The following is a 22,290-nucleotide window of genomic DNA, read 5'->3' as shown; positions in this document are numbered from 1 at the left end:
GAACTTCATGTTTAGACTTGGGTCCCATCTCCAAGGTATATCATTATGTATATGCAAATATTCCAAAAACTCTTCTAGTCTCAAACATTTTAGATATGGGATACTCAACCTGTACTTTTTAAATGCAATATTTCTAACATCTGAATACCCACTTTGTAGAAAAACCTAGTGTTGGGTACTCCCTTAGCCTTCCTCCATTCTTCTAACTGTCTCTTTTAGTAAAGTTTAAAGAGATTCCTGGCATAACAAGAAAGTGTTTGTTTCCTGAAGGAAGGATGATCAATTATTCATTCAGTAAACATGGACCGAGCACCACCACAGGAATCTTTTCTCTGGGATTAATTTGTGACAGTCTACTTATTATGAAGGCTTCACAAAGACCTAGGCTTCCTTAACATTGCCATCAAAAGCCTCCAACAGAAACTTGGGCTAGGTCTGCATTATTTGTCTGGACAACCTTAACCACACACCTTTCATCATGCACTTTATTTTTCCCAGGATCAAGCATGAAAACATTGTGACCCTGGAGGACATCTACGAGAGCACCACCCACTACTACCTGGTCATGCAGCTGTAAGTGAAAGGTGACTTGCTTCCTTCACAGAGGCCTGGTGGGGCCTGGGAGGCCTAGAGGAGGTTGGTCGCTGGTGAGGGATGGACAGCGATTCAAAAACAAAAATGAAGACTTCATTCAGGAGGCTCAGAAATGCCAAGGGTCCTTTTAGACTGAGTGTGCCTCTGGTCATGGGCAGGTTCTGTGTGGGCCACAGGGTAAACCTGGGCTGATTAATAAGCTCCTTTGCACCAGGACAACCCTATCAGTGGTTAGAATATTTCCTACTAGTCAGCAAATAGCTGCGACCCCAACCCATCCATGTCCTTCTGCTGCCCCACCCCTCCTCGCCCCTTGCAACCAAACGACCGAAGGGGTAATGCCAGACTAACAAGGAGTCACCAGAACCCTTTTCTGGCACTGTGGCTTCAGCCCTTTTGGACTAATACATGTCAATCAAATTGGATAGTAAATGTTTTAACATCACTCCAGCATAAAATTACTGTAGGAGCAGAAGGCACAGGTAGATATATTTCAACATAAAGAAAGATTTTCTCAAAAGAGAGCCACCCAAAGTTAAAGACAGGCTGTGATTGTGTGTGTCCATCTGTAGGACAGAAGTGGTGCTGCATTAGCAATGTCTCTGCGTCATTGCTACATCCAAACAAAAGTTCTGCCTGACAGCGACTGCTGTAGAGGTTGGTCGGTGTTCATAAGGGCTCAGCACTGGGCTCAAAGACACTTCTGTTTATAAAGTACACACACACACAAATGCACACACTTGCACATGCACACACACACACGCACTCACACACCACTCTGCAATCTCAGCGTGGCTGGACACAACGTGGTTTTTGGCTGATGGGCTGATTACTAAGAAACTTTAACGAGATAACTCAGGCCTAAGCACCTGATTAACTGGGGACCCATCTGAGGACCTCTAAAGAGACATAGCAGGCACTCAAGGGAGTGAGGTGGGAAGGGCCCCTAGTGGCACTAACAAGTGATCAGGGACCATCAGGCACTTCAATGAGGCCGAGCCAACAGGATTAGCACACAGTAATTCAGAAGGCAGGGAGGCAAGGAGATGGGAAGGGTTGGATGTCCCTGAGGAGACACTAAGCCTCCTCAGAGCATAGCTCCAGGACTCAGGCCCCTCAGGGTTAAGAATTCATAGCTCTGTACAAACAGTGTATTTCCTACAGGCCTTCAGCTACTATAGGAGAGCCCAAAGCCTAAAGACCAAAAGCCAAAGAGCAGGATGAGGTGAATATTGATTGGAAAAATTCTGTTCCCTCATCACTAGTTGGGCGTGGATGGCCACATCTAATGTCATGGGACAGTGGTAAGGGGGACTAGGAAGGTGAGAGGACTGGGACCCCTGGCTCATGGTTGAAATAGTCTGGGAATGCTTACCTCAGAGAAGACAAGCCCTCCGGAGAGCATTTCACTATCTTTGCATACTGGAAAGGTGCACGGGAAAGGCTGTTATTCTTGTTCTGTGCAGTCCCAATGGGTGGAATTGGTAGCACTGGTAGAAATGACAGGGCAGCAGGTTTCAACATAACTTACAGAAACATTAGGAAGATGCAAAAAAACACTTTCTTAGGAGGTAGAGTGTTCTCTGACACTTATGTGTTCTAGGACTCACTAGAAAATTTCTAGGCAAAAATAGTGTAGACGGTATTCATGAGATAGAAGTCAGACTTGATCCTTAAGCTCCCCTGGGTCCTAAGATACTCTACCATTTGAGTCTCACAGCACCCCTAAAGCCCTACCTGTAATTCCAGCTTTACAAAGCCCAATTTCCCAAAATGAGGAAAGAAATCTTGATATAAGTACGGTTAGTCTCACTTGCATGCCTTCTCTTTCCTACTTTGCTTAATTTCTGTGTCACCTCTCTCTTTCATCATGGCTTCCTGTGCCATAGGCCAGGAAGGAAGGTGGCTAAGAAGTGTGTCCACACTAAGGGGTTATTGGCTTCTTGTGCAACCCCAACTGGAAGCATTTACATTTTAAAGGAAATTTTCAGAAAGAGAGGTCAATGCTTGGCCCAAAGAAATGACTGCCTAGTGATATCACTCCAGGTACCCAGAGTGGGTGTTCTGAGACTGGAGTAGTCCTTCTGGCAGCCCTTCAATCACAGTTCATGGGCGCCTGCCTGTTCCACCACAGCTGTGTCCCCCAAGGCTTCAAAGCAAACACCTTCTCATTACTTTGAGTGAAATGAGAACTGAATTCCTGTCTTGATCCTATGCCCACAGTGTTTCCGGTGGGGAGCTCTTTGACCGGATCCTGGAGCGGGGTGTCTACACAGAGAAGGATGCCAGTCTGGTGATCCAGCAGGTCTTGTCAGCAGTGAAATACCTCCATGAGAATGGCATCGTCCACAGAGACTTAAAGGTGTCAAGGCGGGAGTCCTGGGTGGGAAACAGATAATGACCCTTAAGGAAGTTGCATGGGTTATGGGACATCTAAGCTCCATAAAGTAAGAGGGTTGGACTAGTGACTCCCAAGGCCCCTTCTGCCCTTAGATTCCTGAAACAGACCTTGGATGAGTGAACGATGGTTACTAATTTGCACCTCAATCTTTTCCTGAAACTTTCACTATGCCTTACCCTATTTCAATACCAAAATAATACACACATTTCTTACATCCAGCCACAGTCAAAGCCTAATGCAACAAAATACTTACCACTGAGGGCCTACATTGTACTAGGCCTTGCACTGGACTTTGGAGAGATCAGACACCATTAACCAAAGATTGGTTCCCTCAAAACACAAACAGGGGTAGTTGGAAGTGAGGGAAGGAAAGGGTGAGTATATTAATGGTTACAAGACTGAGCAAAGTCAGAGCCATAAGCAAGATGCAGAGTACTGGTGTGAGGGTGCAGGTAGGAGGAAGGAGGGAAGAACGGGGGAGGATGAGCTGGCCTTGAAGTCAGGAGCCTAGGGCTCAGCTTCCTATGAAATTATGTATCGAGGGGAAGGAAAATAGTTGCTTCAGGTGGTTATATCCTACACTACATATTTTTCCTCCTACAGCCCGAAAACCTGCTGTACCTTACCCCTGAAGAGAACTCTAAGATCATGATCACTGACTTTGGTCTGTCCAAGATGGAACAGAATGGTGTCATGTCCACTGCCTGTGGGACCCCAGGCTACGTGGGTAAGTCTGGGAGCAGGAGGAAGGTTGACCAGTTGGCTACATTCAACCACATGCCTATCATTCATAGAAAGGGGTGATTCTGAGAACGTAGGGTTCAACTTCAGGGGCTACCCAGGTAAGACATCCACTTATAAAGTTTAGGGCCAGCCAATTCATCCATCTCAGGATCTATCTCTACAGCTCCCAAATTCTACATTTTTAAAGACCGCCTACCCCTGAACCCTCCAGAGTCCCTGCCTATGCTTTGGCTCTCATTTCTGCAGATAGACTTCCAGCCTTTGTCTTTCCAGCTGGACCAGGGGCAGACAAGATCACAAACCCAGAGATCAGCAGAGAGCTGAGGGGTTGAGCACCGGCCCTACTCCTTTCTCCCACTCTGGAGACATTAGCCCCCAGTTCTTGGGAGCCTGGAAGCACAGGATATTGAATTTGGGCCTGAGGAACCCAGAAATGGGCTCCTAAATGTCCACCCAACGAAGCACTCTGGGAAATTGGCAGAGGTGGAGCTTCCTGCTTGAACATCCCTGTAGGTTTCCAGGGCCCCCCAAAAGAGTGAGAGCAGGCAGGGCACCTGGGAGAGTATTCCTGGGATCTACAGGAGAGAAAGTTGAAACTCAGAGCATCCGCTCCTGTCCCTTCCCCCTTCACCAGTCATCACCTGTTTGCAGTTGGGTAATGGGAAGCAGAGCTCTGACTCAAGAGAGGGAATCTACCCTCCCAGAAAGGCAGGTCATTCACTCATCAGTAGGTATTGAGTCCCACCAGGTACAAAGCTCTGGTAGCTGCAAGAAATACAGAAGGCAGCTCTCTACACCCCACAGGGCTCCTAATCAGAGGAAGTCATGGCTCATGCCCTCTGAAAGCTCTCAATCTGATGGGACAGACTAAATGCCTCACCTCAGAAGGTACCCACAGTCTGATGGGAGACATACCGCCTTTGCTCCAGGAGCTCCTAACCTAATGGGGGTGACTTAGCCTCTGCCTCCCAGAGGCTCCCAGTCTAGTCGAGGAAAGACAGTCCTACACTGAAGATCTCCCAGTCTGAAGGGAGAGAGCTCACACTTGCCCTGGGAATCCCGTGTCTGAGTGGGGAGACAGGCCCTGCCTTCAGAGAATACTCAGTGTAATCGGGGAGACACAGCCCTGGAGATCCCCAGTCCAACAGGGGAGTCATCGACCCTGTCATGGGGAAACTCACAAACTAATTCAGAAGTCACAGTCTCTCTTTTCAGGAAGATTTAGTCTTCCCAGAAGAGACACAGCCCCCACCCTTAGGGATTTTTCAGTCTCCTAGAAACCCCACCATCCCACGGTCTTCCCCACTCCTATTCTCTAAGCCTGACCTTCAGCCCCCACCCCAAAGCCCTCTCCTCTTGCCACCAGCCCTGACTCTGCCCTTGATCTGCTGCAGCTCCAGAAGTGCTGGCCCAGAAACCCTACAGCAAGGCTGTGGATTGCTGGTCCATCGGCGTCATCACCTACATATTGTGAGTAGACGCTGGCCTGAGCTCAGCTGATGAGAAGTCTCGGAGCCTGCTTACCCCTTCTCATTCCCTCCCCTGTCTCAGCTCCTCCTCCAAGCATGTGCATGTGCACAGACACAGGCACACGGGCACACGGGTGCACACACACACACACACAGACACGTACACACAGCTTAAAAGCTTCCTCTCTCTTGACCTCCACCGAGTTTTAAAACAGAGCTCAGCGTGAATCCACTGCACAGCCACCTGGCACTCCCTCCTCTTGCACCCCTGCCCCTTTTACTGCCTATAAATGTGTTGCATCCCACTCTGTGGAATGAACAGTGAAAAAGAGAGAGGCCAAGACAGGCTTGGAAGCCAGGTGGACCCTCTGTTCCTGCATCTCAGCTTTCTCAAGGCAAAACTGTGGCCTGAATGAAGCTGGTCAGGGTCTCTCCTTTTCACTCCTCTCCACACATTCCCAAGCTCTCCCTTTCCTAACCTGCCCATCACCTCTTCCCCACCATCCCTCCTCACCTATAGCAAACTTTGCTCTTAGGAAAATAACCTGGTTTCAATTATCTCCTCCATTTATGTTGAATAAGTACTCTCATTTATTTACTCAACCAACATTCACTGCCTATCTTCTCTGCATCTATCCCTGTGCTGGGTTCTAAAGAATCCAGCAGCGAACAACACAGCCTAAATAAATCCTTCATCAAACTTACATTCAAGTAGACAGTCTACCATCTTTCTTGAAGATATTTTATATAGCATTCAGAAGTCAGGGAAAGTACAAGGAGAGGTGGCAAAGGTTCGAGGGCATAATGTACGCAGGGACCTTCTAGGGATGCCTGTGCCAAAGCTTGGCACTTGCATAAACACTTTATGGGACCTGTACCATTCTTGAATTTGAGGCAGCTCCATGTCCTGGTCACACCACTGTTCTGGGACCTTCAGTGCCCACCTGTGTATACAGTGGGAGCCTAGGGGAACAGAGAGGCTGGCTCAGGGAGGACAGGTTTGTTCAGTAGTATGCCTCCTTCCTGTCCTGCTGCAGGCTCTGTGGATACCCCCCATTCTATGAAGAAACAGAGTCTAAGCTTTTCGAGAAGATCAAGGAGGGCTACTATGAGTTCGAGTCTCCATTCTGGGATGACATTTCTGAGTCAGGTAAGGCCAGTAGGGGTGAAGGAGAGATAAGAGGCTCAAGGTAGAGGCTGCCAAGAGAAATGAGCTTAACAAAGGATGACAGTCCTGGCTCTTCAAAGTCCCTGGGGATCTTACAGAACAGGCTGCCAAGGAAAGTGGAGAAATCTTCCTCTGCTTCAAAGACCCAATAAATTATTTACATCTAACAGCTATGCTTTTGTTTTTCTGGAGGCAGAACCACAGTATGCCTGATAAGGAGATGGGGTGGGCAGTTTAGAAGATGGGCCAGGAGGGCAGAGCCGGGTGGTGAGGGGAGAGTTCCAGGCAAGAGCAGCAAAACTAAGGCGTTAGATACCAAGAAAGAGCATGCAATATCTATGTGTGAGAGAAGATGATCATTACGTGATTGTTGGACCTGTTAAGTGGAAATCGGAGCTGGAACAATCCAGCACTCACATGCATGCCCATGTGCCAGTGCTGGCCCGTTTCAATGCAAACACATGCACATGTGATGTGCAGGCACATGGGGGCCTCGTGACTAGTGATGCTTCTGCAGTGCTGTGTGGGTGAGGCGGCTTGGAGCTTCCCTTCTTTGGTGATTTATGGTGGGTTGTTGTTAGGTGGTTTGGATTTTTTTTTCCTCTTCTAAGACTCTTAAAATTGCCTCTTTGGAAGATCAGCTAAAGATGCATTCACTGCCACCCACCAGCCCGGAAGTGAATTTCCATCAGTCATGAAATCTGGTCCTTAGTCGTCGTGTCTTTGATTGCTCCCCTTAGCCAAGGACTTTATTTGCCACTTGCTTGAGAAGGATCCGAATGAGCGGTACACCTGTGAGAAGGCCTTGAGTCACCCCTGGTGAGTGAGACATGGAGTGGACTCTAGACCCCAGCCCTGTAGTTCCCAAAACCATGCTGACTCATTCATATTGCATTCCTCCGGAATCTGCTTGCCCTGATCCATTTAATGTTGTGACAAGCAAGGACCATGCCATTGTTCATCAGGCCCAGGTGGAGATTCAAGCAGCATACAGTGGAGCAGGTTCTGACGCAAGGGTAGCAGCTGGGTTGTCTGGTCAAGTGCAGGAGGCAGGTGCAGCCGAGCGCTGTCATTCAGCACTGGGACAGGGTACAATATTCAGTACTAGTTATTCAAGAGGGGCCAGGAATGGGCAACTCTGTCCTGTCCTTAAGAGCTTTGTTTTACTCAGAGATCAAGAACTGTTCCAGGTGAAGTGATTTAAGAACAACTGCAAAGAAACCGATTGGCAAATTAGGAAAAAGAAAATCTTAAAATACTTTTTCATGTTACTCCCCAACTCAATTTACAATAGCTCTCCACTTCATACCCCAGCAAGCCTGGATTCCTTTGTCTTTCCAGTTTCCCTAATATGTCCTGACCCTTTATCTCCAGCCTCTTCTCCCAGGATTGCCAGCATACCTCCTCTGTCCAGATAGGCCTGGGAGCTACACCTGTCTCCCTGCCATCCCTCACCCCACATACCAAGCTCTGTCTTAACTACACCTTGGATCAGATCATTCCCACTACCTACAATGTCCCGCCTCTTGCCCTGTATGTAGCATCCTTCAGGATCCAGATCAGTCTCTGCCCTTCCCTGAAGCCCCTGACCCCTGCAGCCCAACCCAATCTCCCCAGTTGTCTTCATTAATCACACAGCTTACCATGTATTACTGCAGTCCATAGCATGAACAACACCCCACACCTAGACTGTAGGCTCCTAGAGGTCAGGGCCCATGTCTCTTACTTCTCGAGGTCTATTAGTAGTTGGCACAGTACTATGCACAGAGCAGGTGTCTGAGGAACACTTAGAGACCAGTGAATAAGAGGCTAAGGGGATAGGAAAGGGGCAGCCTGTGCCAGATGGCCTGATCAAGGAAGGCTTCCAGGAGGAGGTGGGTTCAAGGCAAGGTTTTGGGCTAAAGGATGGTGACTGCCCTAGTGCCCTGTGATGCTGGGTCCAATAAACTTTTTCTATAAAGCAACAGATAGTAAATATTTTAGGCTTTCCTGGCTATACTGTCTTTATGGCAACTACTCAACCCTGCTGTCACAGTGCAAAAGGAGCCACAGACAATACCTGAATTAGTGGGCACCACTGTGTCCCGATAAAACCTTATTTACAAAAACAGGCAATAGGTCGATTTGGCCTATAGGCTATAGCTTGTTGACCCTGCTCTAAAAGTTTTTGATTTTGCCAAAGCTAAAGCCCACTCTTACTTGCCCAGGGGGACAGAGGAGCCCTCCTTGCAGCCCTTTCCTGCTGTGGGCTACCTTTCCTCTGTGCACTCTACCCAGCTCTCACCTGGACCTGCAGGCACCCTGCCCACTCCCTGGCTGAGTGTCCATAGCCACTCGGTAGCCAGGTGTCCCCTCTTACATCCACAGGATTGACGGGAACACAGCCCTCCACCGGGACATCTACCCATCAGTCAGCCTCCAGATCCAGAAGAACTTTGCTAAGAGCAAGTGGAGGGTGAGCTGTCCTCTCCAGGGGCTGGGAAAGCTGTTCTGGGCCCCTAGAGGCTGGGCTGGCAGGGGCTGACATAAGGGCTTTCCTTGGGATGTCCCAGAAGGCATTGGAGCTCCCTGTACCCTCTCTGAAATGAGAAGTGGGCACCCAGGTTTCAAGAGGCCACAAAGCAAAGGGAAAGTTTAAGCCCCGAGGCCCTCTGAGGTTGCAGAAGGCCAGAGGCTGCTCTTGTGTCTCCTTAGCAAGCCTTCAATGCAGCAGCTGTGGTGCACCACATGAGGAAGCTACACATGAACCTGCACAGCCCGGGCGTCCGCCCAGAGGGGGAGAACAGGCTGCCTGAAACTCAAGCCTCAGAAACCTCTAGATCCAGCTCCCCTGAGATCACCATCACCGAGGCACCTGTCCTGGACCACAGTGTAGCACTCCCTGCCCTGACCCAATTACCCTGCCAGCATGGCCGCCAGCCCACTGCCCCTGGTGGCAGGTCCCTCAACTGCCTGGTCAACGGCTCCCTCCGCATCAGCAGCAGCCTGGTGCCCATGCATCAGGGGTCCCTGGCCGCTGGGCCCTGTGGCTGCTGCTCCAGCTGCCTGAACATTGGGAGCAAAGGAAAGTCCTCCTACTGCTCTGAGCCCACACTCCTCAAAAAGGCCAACAAAAAACAGTACGTATTTTTAGCCAAAGATGGAGCCCCAGCTTGGGTCTGAAAGAAATCAGCCAACAGGACTGCAAGAAATGGACACAAAGGCCTGTCCCACTCACAGGCAGCTCTATAGGGAGGGATGAGTTCTGGATCAGGGGGCGAGGAAAATGCTTCCAGCCCTGTCCCCATCACTTACTAGTTGTGAGGCCATTGACGAGTCAGTGAATGTCTCTGCTTCTATTTTGCTCATCTGTAAAATGGGTTGAAGTCTATTTACCCGCTTAGCCTGCCTCACAGAGGTACTATAAAAAGTTAGTGAAGCAACAGAGATGATAAAATCCCACAGAAAACTGGGTATGTGCAAGTGGTGAGCATCAGATTCCCCGAGTTTCCAGGGCCTCTGTGCTTTGGAGGAGGAAGGGTAGGGGGCCTTGGTTATCTTCATCTTTTCTGCAGGTTCTTGAACTTTCTGAACCTCATGAGGGGAGAGCTGAGTGGATGCCACAGGCACAGAGAACTACCACCTCTGCCCTGCCTCATCAACTCTTCTTCTCCCCTCAAATACTTCAAAGGTTGTTGCTTCATTTCCTTTCTAGGAACTTCAAGTCGGAGGTCATGGTACCAGTTAAAGCCAGTGGCAGCTCCCACTGCCGGGCAGGGCAGACTGGAGTCTGTGTCATTATGTGATTCCTGGAGCCTGTGCCTGTGTCACTGCAATTTTCAGGTGAGGAGGGTCACAGTGTGAGGCTTGGGGAGAGTTTCTGTCCCAGAGGAGAGCCCCATGCCAGAGTGTGAGTGATGGGGTCTCAGGTAGCAGCCCCCACCTCACTCTGAGCCCCTTTCTCTTGCAGGAGACATGTTCAACTCCTCCGCTCTTCCAAACCTGGTGTCTATCCGGCAGAGGGAGGAAGGCAGAGCAAGTGGAGCAGGGCCTAGCAGGAGTGGTTTCTGGCCAGAAGCACCAGCCTGCTGCCAGCAGGGCAGCCCCTCACAGGAGGCCCAGGAGGGAGCCCCAAGGCATAGAAGCCTTGTTAAAGCTGTGAGCAGAGGAGCGGTGCCCACCGGCTTCCAGGTCTCCCTGACCTGCCTGCTGTATGCCCCACACCCTACGTGCCGTGGCTCTGTGCAGTGTACGTAGATAGCTCTTGCCTGGGTCTGTGCTGTTTGTCGTGAAAAGCTTAATGGGCTGGCCAGGCTGTGTCACCTTCTCCAAGCAAAGCCATATGGAGCATCTACCCAGACTCCTACTCTGCACACACTCACTCCCGCCTCTCAAGCCTCCAACCTCTTGGCCAGATCGGGCTCATTAATGTCATTGCCTGCCCATCTGCATGAATGACAGGCAGCTCCCCCATGGTGGTCTGCCTGTGAGCTCTTCAAGTTCTAATCCTTAACTCCAGGATTAGCTCCCAAGTGTGCTGAGACCCAGCCAGCACACTTCTGGTCCTTCTCCCTGCCTCAGTCTAAAAGCAGTGCCACACCCTCCAAAGTGGAATAGAAAGAAGTTCATGAGCAAGGGCTGCAAGGAATTCTTATCCTGGCCACATACCCTCCGTGCACACACCCAATGGAGTTAACCTTGGAAGTTGACTATTTTAATGTCTGCCAGGAGTTCTAATCCTGCCTCTGTTCCCTTTTCTCTCCTTGAAAGTCCAGCACATCATTCTTGTCCTTCCCCAGTTTCCTCGCCCTCCACCCCTCCAGCTTCACGCTCAGTGTTGTGCTTAATAAAATGGACATATTTTTCTCTATGAGGCTTCATTTGGTTCTTTCAAAGTCAGGAGCAGTTCAGGGACTTCTGAGCATGTCTGGAGTAGAGAGTGCATGGATGGCTGGGGTCAGCAAGGAACCAGCAGTTGTAGCTGATGTGCATACAGATGTGCATGCAGCCGAGTATACAGTGCTCCACGCACTGGACATGAGTTACACCATTAGCTCATTACTTCTCACAACAACCCCTTGGGGCAGGTTCTGTTGGAACTGAGGCAGTCTGGCTTTAGTGGCCATTCTCTTAATGGTCGTATTAGATGAGCATGAGTTCGAGCCCCAGCTCTGCCCCAACCTGCCATATCTGTGACCTTGGGGAAGTTACTTAGGCTTTCGTGCCTTAGTTTCCTCACTTTTCCAATGGGAATAGCAGTGCCACCTGCATCATGAAATGATGCAGATGATGTGCCCAGCCTTGTGGCCAATAAATAATCAAAATGATTCACAATGATCAAGAAGTTAATGTAGATAAAATGCCTAGCATAGTACCTGCTTGGGCCATGGTTAACACACAAATGTCCATGCCATTCCACATCATCATCCACCCCACCCCCCACACATATCCATTTACAACTTCTCTTTAAGACCCCAAGAGACATAGATTCTGGTCTTAGTCTTTCCTCTGGAAGCTGCATGAATTTGAACGTTCCTTCCCTTCCCTGGATTTCTATTTCCCCATCTGTAAGCAAGCAGTTGAATCGCTGCTTAGAGATGAAAACTGCTTGTCTGGTCTCTCAAGGATAGAATCCATCAAGTTCTGGGGCAGAGGGGCCCAGACTCCCTAAATCTGGGTGCCCAGCAAGCCAGGTGGAACAGAGAAGAGCAAACTATGGGCGTGAATACAGGAGTCCCCACAATCCCCAAATGGGAGACAGAAACAGTGGCAAGAGTTTAACCAGTGAGGGGACAGACCATTTTTCCTCGTTGAACCTCCAGGCTCTTTTCCAAAGATTTTTATTTAGCTTTTCATTTTTACATCATTTTTGTTACGTTTTTGTGTTTGGTCCAGGATTCCTCCCTAGTGGAGAACTAAAGGCAGGGAGTACTGCCAAGCCCAGCTTCCTTGACTTGAGAGCTCTTAGTTTCAATGGCATGCCAATCTCCACCACCTCTGTCTGTCAAGTGTAACTGTCCCATTGGCTCAGGCTCAGCTGCAGCTCAGGGTAATCTTACCAGCTGCACACCAGGGGTGGTCCAGGCTGTGCTTTAGGCTGCATGAAAGTCTCCTGGAGACGGAAAGCATTCCAACCCAATCTGCCCCCAACAAAAAGCAAAGGTGGCAGATGAGTGGGGCAAGGGGCTGGAAGCTGTAGCATCACTTGCAGGTGGCATAGTAGAGCACACGCCCGTTGATGTGGTCACGGATCTGCTCCACACGCTTCTCCAGTCCTGTTAGGTCCGCCGAGCGCAGCATGATGGCCTGGCTGCCCCGCAGCAGCTCCGACTCCATGTCTGAGGTAAATGGAACAGCAGCAGGAGGAGGAGTTGATGGTGAGACTCCCCAAGACTCCCAACCCTTCCTTCCCTTCCTGCTAACTGGAGGTAGCATGTGTAGAGGAATCCCCTCCAGAAAAATCTGGCCTCTAAAGCAGTGGTGCCCCTCCAGCTTCATGCCTCTCCAGCCCCATCCCATGCTTAGTAACCTGGCAGGGGCCAAACCCAGCAGGCCCCCACTCCTAATTATCCGTGGGCCCCTGACCCTCTGGGCTCTCACAGCTGTCCCAGGCTAATGAAGGAGGTCACAGATACCCATCATCATATCTTAGCGATGACTCCAGTTCCCAGGAGCCCCTGTTCTCCTTTCTAAGGAATCTTCGGAACCCTTTCGAAAGCTACTTTCATTATGTTTCCATCATATTCAAAACCCTTGGATGTGCCCTACCACCTCCTGAGCTATCTACCCTCCTCATCCTCACACTAGAAGCCAGGCACAGGGACAAGTCATGTTGACCCCATGCCACTTCTTTCCTACCAGCTCCTCAGCAACCCTCTTCTGTCCCTATGTCAGAACATACCTTGTTGGGGCTTCCCAACACCCTTATCCTGATGTCCCTCCTCTTCCTCACAGCTTCTCCCAGGCCTACACATCCTTCCAGGCCCACACATCCTTCCAGGCCCATCTCAAATCTTCTTTTCTTACCTTCACTGAATATGTCTCTCTCAAATTATTTATTCTCTGAGCCCCAGAACTCTTATTATTCAACCCCTATCAGAGACCACCTCATCCTGTTAAATATAGTTCTATGCATCTTAAGCATAAAGCAATAGGAATAGAAAATATGACCCCACTGTTTGCAAAAATAGAAAAAATGGTCCCATTAATTGCAAGCTTTTTGAGGCCAGGACAAGTCATGGGACCATCTCTGCATTCCCCAGCCTCATACATGCTAGATGCCCAGAAAAAATCTCATTTGATCTCACTCCCATAGCACAGCTAGCTCCAATAAGAACAGGCTTCAGAAGCCTTGGGTTGGGTGGGACCAGCCTTCACAAATGCCCAATAATCCATGCCCCTAAACCATTCCCTCACCTTTCATCCTGTCCATCATCTCCATGGTCTCCCCAAACAGCTCCTCTGCCTCTGTCTTCACATTCTGGATCCGGGCGCCCTGCTCACCCAGCATGGGACTCTGACCCAACCGGTCCTTCAACTCAGCATACTTTTGTTTTATTCTCTCAAATCCCTGAAAAAGGTAGAATAGTCTCAGTGTCATTGTCATCATGCAAGGTCCTAAAGACCTGCGGCCAAAGAACTTGATATCACCCAAATCAACACACAGTGGAAAGGCGCCTCCTATTAACCCCCAATAACATTGGTTTTGCCTATTAAAACCCCTGAGCCACAGACTATGACTTAAACTTCTGTGTTTCCCTCTTCCCGTCTCCAGCTCTTGACATGCCCCACCTCACTCCCAGGACAATGTCAGTCACCTCATAGGATATTAATAGTAAGCTGTCACTTAATAGTATACTTAGCAACTTGGTCACTGTGCCAGGATTGAAAGTGCCAATGCTCCTGGCCATAGCGGGAGCAGGTAGTGTGCTTGAGACACTGAGAATGGGCTCTTTGATCTTCTCTCTCATCTAATTCTGACAATCATGGAGCCCAGGTTAGACTAAGCAAAGAGCATCTGTCCAGGCTGGGGATCCAAGAGACAAGCTCTGGATCCAGTGTCAGGGGACCTGCTTTGTAGATGATTCTTAGGCCTGTGAACAAGTCACCACCTCATCTGTAAAAGGAAAGGGACTGGACTAGGTCATCTCCAGTGTCCCTGAGCCAGCTACACCAAAGGCAGTGGAGGGAGAAATCCGACGCCTGACCAGGTTTGGGTTGATTCTCAAGCCTCTTCTGGTTCTGTTATTCTAAGCACTTTTGAGTTTGTGGTCTTATAAAGTGTGCAGGACTTTATAAGGACTCCTGCCCAGGACCCCCTCACTGGCTGTACATCACTGAGCTAACTCTGCCTTCTCTGTACCTCTTGGGCACTCAATGCCTGCTCGCTGGCACCTTCTGCAAGCTGCTGGGCCTGGACTGCCTCTGCACCCTGCTGCCGGGCTTGGCGGCGGAGCTCCTCCATCCGTGTCCAGAAGTCACCCAGCTGCTTGGTCATGCTTGTCACCAGCTTTTCTGCTGGCCGTAGTACCTGCTGAACCTTTGTGGAAAGAGGGAGATCTGGCCTTTGTGGTGGGTCTCATAGGTGGGGGGGTTCATCCCCATTTTTTCTCCAACTCATCAGGCAGCAAAAACCCTCTCCAACCAGAACAATCACAATTGCCCACCTCTCACCCCTGCCTTCTGCATCCCAGCCAAGGCCCAAAGCCAGCCCAAAACTTGTCACCCTCCTCTAGAATGCCACCTCAGGTTTTATCTAGTCACTTTCTGGCATTTTCTATGCCTGGTGCCCAAATTTTCCTGTTTATGCCCGAATATGGGCGGAGGAAGCCATGATGCCTCACCTCAGCAACCCTGTCCTGGATAAGCCGAAGGGAGCGGCTGGTGCCTTGCAAGGTGTCCTGAGCTTCCTGCAGTGCCACTGTCCCCTGCCGCAGGTTCCCAACCACATCCTCCACCTGGCCCTCCACTGCATGGGCTCGGCTCCTGGGTGAGAGAAGCAGGAGGGAGAGGAGAGAGAGAATGAGTGAACAGTGAATCAATGTGTAGTTCGACTCACACACCAGTCCAAAAGAACACCCTTCCCAGCCAAGACAAAGAGCAAGGAAAGTATTAACTCAGTAGCTTTGATGTCCCAGGACCCCACCAAGCAGACGTGATGAATGTTTGTGTTATGCCCGAGACACCTTCTGGGCAGTTTCCAATACGGAAGACACAGTCACGCGAATTAAGTTCAACCTGCACTCTGGACTCTGTGTACCACTCTCCACCACGGTAAGCACCCCCTCCTGTCTCCCAGCCCTCTGTACCCCTCTCCCAGCAACAGAGTTGAGGAGCAAAATGCCAGACTAATCCTGGGCAGAGAGAAGTTCAGGGCCCAAGGCCATACCTGGCTTCCTCAGCCTCAGCCTGCAACCGGCGGGCGCGCGCAATGTCCTGCTTGGTCTGGGACAGCACCAGGTCCACGTTGGGGAGCCTGGCTGCAATGGCCTGGATCTCATTCATCTTCTGCAGAACAGTAGCTGAGTCTGTGGGCAGCCACAGGGCCAGCACGGACTCACTGACCTCCTGGATAGTGGCTGCATCAGTGTCGGGGTCTGGAAGACAATAATGCATTCAGCTGTGGGAGCCCACTAACCTCCCCAGAGATCTGAGGCCTCTCCTAGCTGAGCAGCACTTGTGGAAGGCACCCGCAGTGGCCCCTCTACCGTGGTGTCCCAAGGAGCTGCTGCCCCCTCTCAACCAGACTCAGGTACCCGTTCTCCGGGGACTTCTGGGAATGCTGTAGGAGGATGACTATCCTGTGCTCCATGCTGCAGCAGGGAGGAGGAGGAGGGGTGTCGTCACAGCTGTGGCAACTAAGTGTCTGGTGCCACAGGAAGCTGCGGGCTGGGGAGAAGGAGGTGGTGCCAGACAGCTGGTACTGAACAATGCCTGCAGCACATGCACAATCAGCCCTAAATTGGGAAGAGTGGCCAGAAACCGGAGCTGCTTCCTTGGCAAAAAGACCCCTTCCCGGCACTCCCCCTCAGGCAAGACTGCTCAGTTTTGCAAAGGCAAATAAGAATGATCAAATCTTTGCTGGAATATCACCTTCTCAGGGAGGCCAACCCCAGCCATCCAATCTAGAATCGCAACCTCCACCCTAGACTGTAGCACACCTTATCATCCCTCCCTGCCTCATCTTTCTCTCTAGCACTTGCACCACCCATGTGCCAAACACTGTACTCATTTAACTGGTTTTTTTGGTCGCTTTTCCTCTAGAATGTAAGCTCTACAAGGGCAGGGGCTGGGTTTTGTCCACAGCTGTATCCCCAGATCCCAGCACAGTGCCTGGCACTTGGAGGTCCTCATGTGCGTAGAGTGAATGAATGATTGACAGGGCTTCAGGTTCAGATCTCTGCTTTACTATTCAAGCCACCTGGGCAAGTCAAGTGATTCCTCTAAGCTCAGTTTCCTGATCTGTGAAAAAGGATTATCAATCCCCAACCTGAAGGTACAACATGAAACAATCCATTTGCAAGATTTGTTACAAACCAACTCTGGGTCAGAGGGTAAGGTCAGAAGTACAGAGATGACATCTCCTCCCCATCTCTCCCAATTTGCTTTTACAGATTTCACTGGTATTGAGGTATTAAGGAGGGGGGCACCCACTCACCCAGATGATTTGCTTTGGGACCTGAACTCCTCTGGGACACCAGGCCCAGCCTTACTCTACAACTAGAGGATACTAGCTGGACACACAGGTCTTATTCCCTGCCCCATCCCATGCCAGGTGGAAGGGCACTCCTGGAGGGTGGAAGCCATGCTTGTTCATTGCTGTGTCCCTCGGGGCTTGCATGCGGCATAACTGTGGTTGAGTTTCATTAAGTGGGTTTATCCCAGCAGCAAGCTTTCATAAGGACCTTCCTCATAGAGATTGTCGACCTCTCATCTAACCCAGAGTCCCACTCTCAAAACAAGGCTTCACATGCACCTTCCCCAGAAAGCCTTCCAGGATGAGCACATCCCCACCTAGATCTGGCCCTTCCTTTACTCTGCACCACTTCAGCTGCGCCTTCAGGCTCAATCTGTATGACATTCAGTCGCAGAGCCTTCTGGGTCTCAGGATGGGCTCAGTAAATATTTACTGCTTTGAGCAAAAGCATGGGAAGAGTTGAGACTGCAAATCAAATTAAACTCAGTCCCTGCCTTTATGGAGCTGGAAATCTAATGGGAGACAGGCACATGAACAAGGAAGTACAGCTTTGAGTGAGCGGAGTAAACACAGGTGCTATAATGGCCATGGGAGGGGCCCCCAGTGCCATCTGATAGGTCCAGGGAGGCTGCCTGGAGAGTGGGATGCTTAGATTCCTAGAGGATGAGCAGGAGCTAGATGGGTCTGCAGAGGTGGGAGAGGGGAGACAATCCAGAGAGAGAAAAAACATTCGCAAAAGCAAGAGGCAAGAGAGTGTGTGTTTGTGTATGCACACTGTCATGTGTGTATGTATGTGTGTGCCCATGACGTAAAGCAGTGGGGTGTGAATGATAGAGTCAGACAATTAGGCTTGAAGCCTACCTGCACCACTGCCAAGCTAGATGCCTTTAGGCAAGTTGCTTAACCTCTCTGTGCCTAGATTACTTGTGTGCAAAGTGGAAGTAATGAGTACTTAGTTCATGTAGTCAGGAATAAATGATGTAATACATGCAAAGCCCTTGGAACAGTGCCTGGACTCAGAACTTAATAAGCCCTAACTATTCATTTTGTCAATTCCATTTGAAGAAGTGGGAAAGGTGATGTTTCCTCCTCCCTCCACAGACTTTCCACTCTCCCTCCCCACTGTGACCCTACATCCGACAGCAGCCAGCGCTCAGTGGCTTCTGCACCAGGACTCTGGAGACCAGAGTCCAAGCCCACCACTACAGAAAATTTTCCTGGGTTTCCCCCTGGGGCCAGGCCTCTCTCAGGCCCTGCTTTTTCTCTCTGACCCTGGACTCATCATCATAAGACTTGACCTGAGATACAAGTATAAGAGAGAGGACAAAAGGGGCCTGGCAGCTCCCTGTCTGTTCATGTGAGCCTCAGCTGCACCCGGCAGGAGAGAATTCCAACTCACTTCCCACCCACTGAGACCAGAGCCCTGGCTGAGATTAGTGCAGGATGACTGGCCATTCAGCCTCACTGGACTTGACTCAGGGGCAAGAATCCCTTATCCGTGAGCCTAAGCCCCACACCTTGACCTTCCCCATCATCCACGCTTGTGGGGCACAATCTCCCTATATCCCCAGGTAATATTTTCCCCAGGTGTGGCCTTATGCAAGTCATGAGACCTCAGAAGAACTTTCCTGCCCCTCTCTGATCTGCCATCTGCACTCAGGAGGGGACTTTGGCCTATCTGGGGCAAAAACACTGTAATAGTAGCAAGAGGAGCCACTGTCATTACACCAAGCCCTGGGCTCATATTAACTGGGCTCCCAGCCAAGCAAATAACCTGGCAGGAACCAGAAATCTAACAATATCAACTCTTGTTCCTGAGGCACTTTTCCTTTTTCAAAACACATTTTACGTCAGTTATTTGATCCTCAGAATAAACTTGTGAAATACTACCGTTCCCATTTATAGAAGCGAAAGATGAGGCAAAGAGAAAAGCAGCCTGCCCAATGTCACACGAGTCTCCCGGGTCCTATTTAGGGATCTTTCCATTGTACAGCCCTTCCTCACTCCCCAGGGCAGTGAGGAAGGGTGTCTGGTTCATTTATTCATGCCACCAATGTCAGAGGTCTTTCTGTGTCTGGCCTTATGTTAGGTGCTGGTGACACAGTGGTCAACAAGAGAGACAACCATCCTTGCCCTCCTGGAGTCCCTATTCTAGTGAAGTGACAATCCACTTGTCAACAACTGAATGAGGGTGAGTAGAGCAAGGAAGGTAAGATGATGGGGAACAACCAGATCGGATGGTCAGGAAACACCTCTCTGGGGAGATGACCCAGAGGACAAGAAGCAGCAGCCCTGGAAAGAGGATTCCAGGCAGACAAAGGGCAAATAAACATCCCTGAAGCAGGCAAGAGCCTAACATGTTCAAGGACAGTCAGTGAACAAAGCAGACAGGAGCCCAAGGTCACTCCCAAGAGATGGACAGAGGCCAGGCTCTGTAGCCACTATAGGAGTTGAGAGCTCATTCCAAGAACAAGGTGAAGCCACTGAAGGATTTTAAGCAGGAGTGAGATGTGATCTGACTTATGCATTTTAAAAGAGATATTTCAGCTGTTGTGTTGAGAATGAGAATGGGTCACGAGGGAGTGGAGTGGGTGGGAAGGGCAGACGGGAGAACGAGAAGGTCATGGCCATGGTGCCAAGGAGAGGTGGAGGCCTGGATGTTGCAGGCCTGGGACTGGCTGATGCACTGAACATGGGAATGGGGGACAGGCAGGACTGAAACAGCAGCCAAGGTGGGGGTGGAGACCGGGCTCACCTGTTAGGAAATCCCGGACCTGCTGGATTAGGAGCCGCATGCGTCTGACATCTTCCTCCATCTGGGAGCGGCTGGCGCTCACCTGGGTCTCCAAGCGCTGGGCATTGGATTGAATCTGTGAGGCAGATTCCTCGGCTGCCCTAATCTGTTGACACACACTCTAGGTCAGAAGGGGTAAGGCCCCAAAGGAACCTCTCAGCAGCCCCATGATTCTGTGGATCATCCTCTATGCCAAGACCTACCTAGGAAGCATTTGTAACCAACCCAGTTTATATGTGGATGTCTAGTAAAAGAGAAAAAAAACTATCTTGCACTTGCTGTGGCACCTTAAGCAGGTCACCTAAAATCTCTGGACTTTAGTGTAAAATGGGAACTCTGACTTGCTCGGGTGATCTATCCTGTCTGCCTCCTCCTACCTGTGCCCACCCCGCCTCGGCCACACTTACCATCTGCCTGGTCTGCTGGAGCTGGGCATTGAAGCCCCGCAGCTGCTCAGCTACCTGCCCCGCCATCAAGAAGGCCCCACCGGCCCTGGGAAGGACACCCTTGCAGTGGGAGCCACAGGCTGTGCCATTGTCTTGGGGACACAGCTCACCAGGGCATGATACTGGGGTGCAAGCCATCTGCCTGGAGTTGCCACAGAGCTGTGGAGAGATGGGGGTGTTAAAGAGGCTACCTAAAGCCCCTCAATAGCCAATCCCACCCCACACCTGGGAAACCAACAGCCAGACATCTCCATGACAACCAAGGACCAGAAACTGGTTTCCTTGGCAACCACTGAGCTCACAGTGAGCGGCATAAGGGTCGGGATGGTTGGGGGAGTGGGGTTCTCACAGGGGCAGGTCTGCCCTAATGGGAAACAGGTGGCAGCAGTTGGTGTGTGACAAGCTGGGCTGTGGGCTCCAGGAAGTGGGACATGCCCCAAGTTACCTTGTTGAAGGTGGGTGTCAGGTCAGGCAACGAAGACATCTCCAGCCTCAGGGCCACAAGCTTGGGGCTGCCGGCGCCTCCTCCTCCTCCCGCCTGCCGCACCAGCCTCTCTGCCTCTCTCCGACTGTCCCTCAGCTGGTCCAAGAGGTGCGAGCTGTCGGAGACCTGCTGAGCAGCCTGGGCTGACTGCTCGTAGGCTGTGGTCAGCATCCGGAAGGCTCCTGTGGCAAAAAGCGTGGGGAATGGAGATGGAGGAGGAGCAGGAGGGAGAGTGGGTGGCATGCCCACCACAGCAGTGCCCATGCCTGGGGTTATCCGGGTGCCCCTCTCCTCACCTGAAGGATCAGCACTGCTTATTTTTTCAAACTGCTCCCTCTTCCTCTGATACATAGTGAGGAGACCATTGAAGGTTCTGTCCAGACTCTCCAGGTCTCTCGGAAGGGACAACATCTCCTCCTCTAGGGGCAGATCCGGCTGCAGGCCCTGGAGAGTTCGCCTTAGAAGGGAGAGGAGCTTACACTAAAATATAGGAGGCAGTTTTGCATCCCCAGAGCAGCCATGCCCTTAGAGCAACTGCTACTGAGTCAGAACAAACAGAGACCTTGGGCAAAGGCAACAGAACAGAGAATCCACAGGCTAAGGGGGTTCCGCTGGACAGAGGCTTGGCGGCCAGCACAACCCTTCTCTGTGCATGCACAGGTGGAGCCACAAAACTCTCCTCCCTTGACTTCTATGACCCAACATTCCCAATTCTCCTCCCCCTCTTCCAGCTTCTGGCTTCCATGAGGAGCAATTCCCTGATGCCCTCCTCCTTCACTCTCTACGGGCTGGCTTCAGCTACCACCTGTACAGCTGCAGCTCCAAAATCTCTTCCACAGTCCACACCTCCCACTCAGCTCCAGACCCCATCACTGCTGCCAGCTGGTCATCCTCCCTGAAGGAGGCAGAGAGTCTACCTCCCAGGCCCTTGGCCACTGAGATCTTGGAGAGTCCTCTCTCCCTGTGCCCTTTGCAGTTCCACCAACCCAACCACCAGCTCCCTCCTCCAAGCCTCACCTTCTCCACCTCCAGGCTTTGATCAGGCACAGAACGCCCTTCCATGGAATGCCCCTCCATGCCTGTGTTTCCAACCTACTGAACCTGGTGGACTGACTGCCTGAATCTGAGACTTAGGTAGGAAGGCACCTCTGTGAAGCCTGCCATGACACATTATAACATGCGTCACATTATAGTTTACCATTTACACATCATCCTCCCCAGTGCGAGCTTCTTGAGTGCAAAGACCATGTCATACTAATTTCAATATCCCCGATGCCTTGTACAATGCTTGGTTCATAATAGATGCTCTAAAATTATGTAAAGAGAAAGAAAGAAAGAGAGAAAGAGAGAGAGGAAGGAAGGAAGGAAGGAAGGGAGGGAGGGAGGGAGGGAGGGAGGGAGGGAAAGAAGGTTGGTTTTCAATATTCGCTTGAGTTCCTCTCCTGGGGCCCCCAGCCATAAGCTCTAGCACATCATGAGTCACAGAGCCTCCATTTTCATTCTTCTCAGGCTGCC

At 50.7% G+C, this 22,290-nt stretch overlaps 2 protein-coding genes across 3 annotated transcripts in view; one reads left to right on the top strand and one right to left on the bottom strand.

The window, feature by feature from the left end:
• The window catches only part of CAMK1G (calcium/calmodulin dependent protein kinase IG), a 30,573-nt gene extending 19,348 nt beyond the window's left edge, over positions 1–11,225 (top strand). For both annotated transcript variants that reach the window (XM_030813071.1, XM_012506791.2), the window contains exons 4-13: positions 499–573; positions 2,818–2,956; positions 3,599–3,722; positions 5,134–5,209; positions 6,246–6,358; positions 7,117–7,195; positions 8,744–8,831; positions 9,071–9,495; positions 10,071–10,198; positions 10,326–11,225. In XM_030813071.1, the coding sequence (XP_030668931.1) occupies positions 499–573; positions 2,818–2,956; positions 3,599–3,722; positions 5,134–5,209; positions 6,246–6,358; positions 7,117–7,195; positions 8,744–8,831; positions 9,071–9,495; positions 10,071–10,161 (1,210 nt within the window). In that variant the 3' untranslated portion in view covers positions 10,162–10,198; positions 10,326–11,225. The remainder of the gene's footprint in view (positions 1–498; positions 574–2,817; positions 2,957–3,598; positions 3,723–5,133; positions 5,210–6,245; positions 6,359–7,116; positions 7,196–8,743; positions 8,832–9,070; positions 9,496–10,070; positions 10,199–10,325) is intronic.
• Positions 11,226–12,155: 930 nt separating this feature from the next.
• Positions 12,156–22,290, bottom strand: part of LAMB3 (laminin subunit beta 3) — a 37,563-nt gene continuing 27,428 nt past the window's right edge. Inside the window, exons 15-23 of the mRNA XM_030813070.1 lie at positions 21,072–21,232; positions 20,737–20,957; positions 20,253–20,450; positions 19,807–19,951; positions 15,744–15,951; positions 15,199–15,340; positions 14,718–14,894; positions 13,772–13,925; positions 12,156–12,693 (exon numbers count right to left, since the gene is read on the bottom strand). Of these exons, the coding sequence (XP_030668930.1) occupies positions 12,557–12,693; positions 13,772–13,925; positions 14,718–14,894; positions 15,199–15,340; positions 15,744–15,951; positions 19,807–19,951; positions 20,253–20,450; positions 20,737–20,957; positions 21,072–21,232 (1,543 nt within the window). The 3' untranslated portion in view covers positions 12,156–12,556. The remainder of the gene's footprint in view (positions 12,694–13,771; positions 13,926–14,717; positions 14,895–15,198; positions 15,341–15,743; positions 15,952–19,806; positions 19,952–20,252; positions 20,451–20,736; positions 20,958–21,071; positions 21,233–22,290) is intronic.

Source organism: Nomascus leucogenys, chromosome 5 (genome assembly GCF_006542625.1).
Source record: "Nomascus leucogenys isolate Asia chromosome 5, Asia_NLE_v1, whole genome shotgun sequence".
NCBI classification, from domain to species: domain Eukaryota; kingdom Metazoa; phylum Chordata; class Mammalia; order Primates; family Hylobatidae; genus Nomascus; species Nomascus leucogenys.
This window is presented reverse-complemented; position numbering and strand designations above follow the sequence as displayed.